At 47.5% G+C, this 5,325-nt stretch overlaps 1 protein-coding gene across 1 annotated transcript in view; it reads left to right on the top strand.

Moving 5' to 3' along the window:
• The window catches only part of LOC105463049 (stromelysin-2-like), a 12,378-nt gene extending 11,742 nt beyond the window's left edge, over positions 1–636 (top strand). The window contains exons 4-5 of the mRNA XM_011710065.1: positions 503–558; positions 613–636. Coding sequence (XP_011708367.1) covers positions 503–558; positions 613–636 — 80 coding nt within the window. The remainder of the gene's footprint in view (positions 1–502; positions 559–612) is intronic.
• The last annotated feature ends 4,689 nt before the right edge of the window (positions 637–5,325 follow it).

The following is a 5,325-nucleotide window of genomic DNA, read 5'->3' as shown; positions in this document are numbered from 1 at the left end:
GCGCCGAAAGTCGGAACGCTACGCGTTCAGTAGTACGAGAGAGTCAGTCCCGGCGGTCGGTGCACGCTGCACTCGGTCGCCTTCGGGCGTATGTCCCGCCGTGACGTCACGCCTCGCGGGTTGCCCACATTGTGGCGCGTTCGCGCGCTCGCTCGACCGGGAATCACATTTTCGTCTCGGTGATGATCCCCGAGGTATCGCTTCGCCCTCCAAGGGCTATATCGCCGCATTGTGGCTAAATTGTGAACAAAATCTGAAATAAACTAAAATATGACCTCGTCACTTGGTCTTCGCAAATTTGTGATTAATTGTGACTCAAGTAAACCAAATAAACTGAAATTAATATCGGATTCTTATCTCCGCGTAATTTGTGACTAATCTTAGTCGTTTTCTTATTTTCAGGTAACCTGTGATCTAAAATGTGGCAAAAACTAAAAGGTGAGTATTTCTCAGCGTATTTGTGACTCAATTTACATGTTAACAATATCTTTTTTCTTTTCAGGTTCCTGTAATCCAATGGACGGTGTTTTCGTCAATCTAATGAAGTATGCTCGCGAGGTAAGTATATTATCGCTCGTTTTTGTGACTAATTGTCATTTATTCATCTCGCAGGTACAGTTTTCGGTCATCTTGTGACTCATCTCGAAAGAATATAAAATAAAACTCTTTTCGCGTTATCGCTCGCACTCATGCACTCATTCATACGTGCGCTTACATGAAAACTTAATTTAAGAATACATAATTGCTTCTTGAGCCTAAATTGAAAAATATAAAATAAAAACACATGTTATACAACATCACATAAAATGTGGCAAACAAATATAAAAGGTGGTATTATCTCAAAATATAAAATAAAATACATGTTAAATGAAATCAAATATAATGTGACAATCAAACGTAAAATGTGATAAAATCTCAAAATATCAAAACTCGAAATAAAATGAATATTAAGTAAAATAGACATGTCGCTGGCTATTTAGTATCAAATACTCAAAACCTATCATGACCAGCTCGGCCATGTTTAAAATTAACAATGTGAATAAGAAATAAAATATAACAGCTGCGATACACTTGATCGCTCTTAACCACGACATCTCTATTCGAGTTGTTTAATGACCGCGTCGCTATCGGGTATCGGTCCCCCGTTTGTACTCGCTGATGCGACGGGTTGCGCCACAATTGGCGCGCTGTAAGATGAGCCTGTCACCGCCTGAAGTTCCGCGACGAGCTTGTCGAGGTCGTCGCCGCTCCTATTGAGAGCCAGGCCGGGCTCGGTTGTGCTGCTCTGCGACAGCGTCGAGGTCTCCGCCTCCTCGCGTCCGGATTGTGGATGCAGTTGCTCCGGTGGTCGTCGGACGTCAGAAACGCCACAAATTGGAATCGGGTGCTGGAACACATCCGGTTCCAAGGTTAGGTTAGGTTGAGGGGTCGTCTCGTGTGTGTCGAGTCGTGTGGACGTGTCTCCGTGGCGCTCCGCCTTCTCCACACACGCCCGTGCGGTTTAAACGCGTTTAGCGGTCTCATGGTGCGTTTATCGTGTGCGGATTGCGATTCTGTATCGATTCGCAAAGTTTCGTGTGCGGGAGTGTATTTCTCTGGAAGAAATAGACGATTTTTCAGTGTCGTTATACGTGGCTGCATGCGCCGGCCTAAGATGGCTGTCATCTTCGCGCCGGGCGTACCGCGGTAACGTGGATGAAAGTACCTCTATTCGGGGACCTTTTTAGGCCCTGGGCATATAGTGCGCGCTACTAAATCGTTTTAGTCACGAGTGTTCGTTTTGGCTCGCGATATTCGGGGATCGCTCTGAAATAAGTGTGAACATTTACGCGGGTCGGGCGTTATGTCATTGATAGACACGTGTCTCGAGAGCGTGGGAACACGCTCATAACGTATATGAACCCTTGGGATATACGGCGGATACATGAGCGCAGTGCGGAAGCGTTGTTTCTTGTGCGAGTTTTCTTTTGCGGTTTGATATCCGGGATTAAACAGCCTAAAAAATAGCATTGTAGCTTTATGGATGTGTGAGGTGCTGTACTGTGTACTCGCGTGCACGTCCTCCCGCGCGGGCCTATGTAAATGGGTCCTTAGTGTCGTGCGCGAACTCGGTTCTCTATGCTCTATGGCCGTCGTGCCACGTGCTTGGAGACCGGTCATTGGGGTGTGTACTGCTGTGTGCCGGACAGCGGTCAGTGGGAATTGCACTGCACTGCATGCGTGGAGGTGTGCATGAGCGCTGCGTGCTCGTGTTACACGAAAGAGAACGCGTGGCGGCGCTGTGCGTGTGTCTTGCAGCATGAAATGGCGGCTGCACTTTCGAGCCGATGAGAACGTGCATGGATTAGGTGTATGCTTGCATGCCGTGTGTCTGCTTGGTGACGCTTAGTGCAAGTTTTCCCCCCCTACAGTGTCCGGTGTTTGCCGACTGACCGGTGGCTAGCTGCTCCTCTGTTGGAGGAAGCACGCTGCTTTGCGGGGCGCCCGGCTGGCGTCAGGGATCCGCAGCCTCCCCCTGCTATTATCAGCTGACGGGACGGCGTTGGGACCACCTCTTTTTACTGGCGTCTTTCTCGGCGCTCGGCGCCTGTCTTTGGCTGTCACCTGCCTACGGGAATGGGAGCTTGGCATGCATGGATTTTCGTCCCTATAAGGATATATTGAGGTAGGATCTGTGAGTGACGTTACGCGGAGCAATATTCACGCTGTGTGAGCCCCATTTACACTGGTTTAATAAACAGTGAATTCATTATAATTAACTGAGCGAAAACTCTATCGGAATAAATATTGCATGTAGCTCGGGTTTTCTTGTAGTGAGAGGGGCCTCTCCCCTATGCACGAGGTGTCACTTGATGAAGTGCAGTCGATCGGTATGAAAAAACCGTAAAAGATAATCTCCGTGCTGACGTGCGCGTTTATTGTGGGAAACCGGCTACTCAGAAATCTCGTTTTCGAGTTGATTGAAGTGACGGGCTGTACCGAATCTATATTATAGACGAGAAAATTCATTGGGGAGCTTACGAGTGCTCCCGGCGCCCATGTGTGCACGGGCGCGATATCTCGGTGAAATTTTGTGCGAACTCGGGCGTGATCTTTCCTATGGTATAATTACGCGAGCCGAATTATAAAACTAAGAAGCGTAGCTGGAGTTGGAGAACTGGCGATGCTGTACTCCGACGTTCTGCGGAACTCTAAACGAGTTGTACCTAACGGGCGTGGGATGCGCATCCTGTTGCACGCGAACACTTGCGTTGTGCTGTGACACGCTTGAGTAGTGTAATTTGCGCGTGGTTGCATGTGTGTGTTTGCGAGCCTTTCAATTGCATAGGTGCGGCAGGGTGAAGCTGTGCACTTGAAGCGGGGACCCCGTGGACATAACCGGGATTCTGACGGGATCTGTACCCGGTTAAGATAAAACGTTAAACGTGTCATATTTTGTCACTCCTGTGTGCTGAAAAAGATATACGCGGGCGCCTATGTGGCGCTAACGAATGCCCCTTTGTACGGAGGCCGGACGCTTACGGAGACGAACTCGGGACGTGAGCGGATGCTGAAACTGACAGGTGGGGTTAGGATCCCCCTGTAGCAGTGGATTCTTGGAGTGGCCTTGTCCACGCTGCTGTGGATTACGCGTGATATCGGCGCGGGTTCTCGGATTTTCGGGATATTTACAGGCGGTGTTCCGGGCGCGCGCGGTGTGTCTCTGCTTTGACAGGAGAGGTTAGGGTGCCCAACCGCGCGACCCGTGTCACGGAGAGGGACGATTGCTGCGGATACCTGAGCTGAGGGTGCTGCTTGCATTGAGATTGTGCGTGCATACCAGCCCATAAAAGCGGTGGTTGCATTACGCGATACTACTGTTATTTTTTCCTCTCTGCCTGAAATTGCATATCCGCATTGTTTTTCGATCATCGGTGGAGCCTGCGGATAGCGAGGGAAAGGTAAGACCCGGCCCTCCTATTCCGGCAGCTACGTGGGAGTTGCGGCCGCCGTAAAGGTTGGTGGACTTGACTGTGTGACATGACCGGAACGCGATGCACGTGGTCGGGAATTTATGTATCATCGTAATAGTGCGGGACAGTGCGGGAGTCAATATATGTCAATGTATAACCTAAACGATAGTGAAGGCTAGTGTAGATGGTACTACACCTATGTAGTGTAGCCCGGTGGCACGCCCGCGGCACTGCATGCTCTCGAGCATGAACTATATAAATAGTAGATTATGTTCGGAATAGAATTTGCTGATTTCGCCACGTGCTCGCGGTCGCGTAGCGTATGTGTTACATACGGTCATACAGCATAGGATAACTGAATATATATTCAGTAAATACATGTCACGAATATATAAATGGGGACATTGCCTGTGCGTATGGGAGCATATGCCTGGGGAGGCTCGCTGTTGAAACGGGAAATCGTAATTGTGGATCGCGCTTCCGGTGTGGAATAGCTCCACGCCACGTGCTCGGGTACATGAACAGTATAATCGATAGATGTGACTCGAGTCGGCAATAAGTATAGAAGCCCGGGAATACTAACTGAGGCTTATAATGTAAAATATTAAGAAGAATAGTGGGATACAAGAAGAGTTCGTTACGAATTGCATACCGTGGAATATGCAAGTTAACTGAGATATACAACTCACTCTCGTAGACGTATGCTCTTATCATATACTTGCGGATTGAGCTTAGCGACATACGCGGGCGACTGAAATAGAGTCGAGCCTCGTGAGATTGTATGCGGGCAATTCATATGGGACAATTTGGAGTCGCGCAGTGTTACCATGTATACTGGACTTAACATAAAGTTGATTTTTCTATATTAACGGTTGTTTATCTCTTGATGGACTTATTACGTTGACGAGTTCTTTTTTTTGTTTTCTATGTTTGAGTTGAATATTATTAGCATTGTTAAGCTAGTTTAAGATATAGTATGTAAGGTCTCAGCGTTAAACTTAAATCGTTTATTTTGTATATTGTGCGTTATTATCGTTATTAGTGGCGGAGTTTCGTTTATCGTTGACAGAATAGTATCTTATTTTATTTTATGGACTTAAAATCTAATTCATCATTATTATTAGTTGTTTCCCGTTGGTAGGTTAGTTTATTCGATTTGAGTTGAATTAGTTTTAAGTAGAAAAATTGTTGCGACCGGTGCCTCATAGATTGTAAGCGTATACAAAAGTGCACAGTCGAGTTGAGTAGAGCTTTGCTCCTCCTCCTGTCACATGTGCCTATGAGGAAACTTTGTAAGCAGTGAATTAAGCCCTGCTACATTGGCTTGTGACTGGTATCCGAGTCGTCCCCTAGTGTTGCGCTTGCCGCACAC

The sequence above is a fragment of the Wasmannia auropunctata genome, unplaced genomic scaffold (assembly GCF_000956235.1).
Source record: "Wasmannia auropunctata unplaced genomic scaffold, wasmannia.A_1.0 LD336092.1, whole genome shotgun sequence".
NCBI classification, from domain to species: Eukaryota; Metazoa; Arthropoda; class Insecta; order Hymenoptera; family Formicidae; genus Wasmannia; species Wasmannia auropunctata.
Note: the sequence above shows the minus strand (reverse complement) of the source record. Positions and strands in the feature narration are given on the sequence as shown.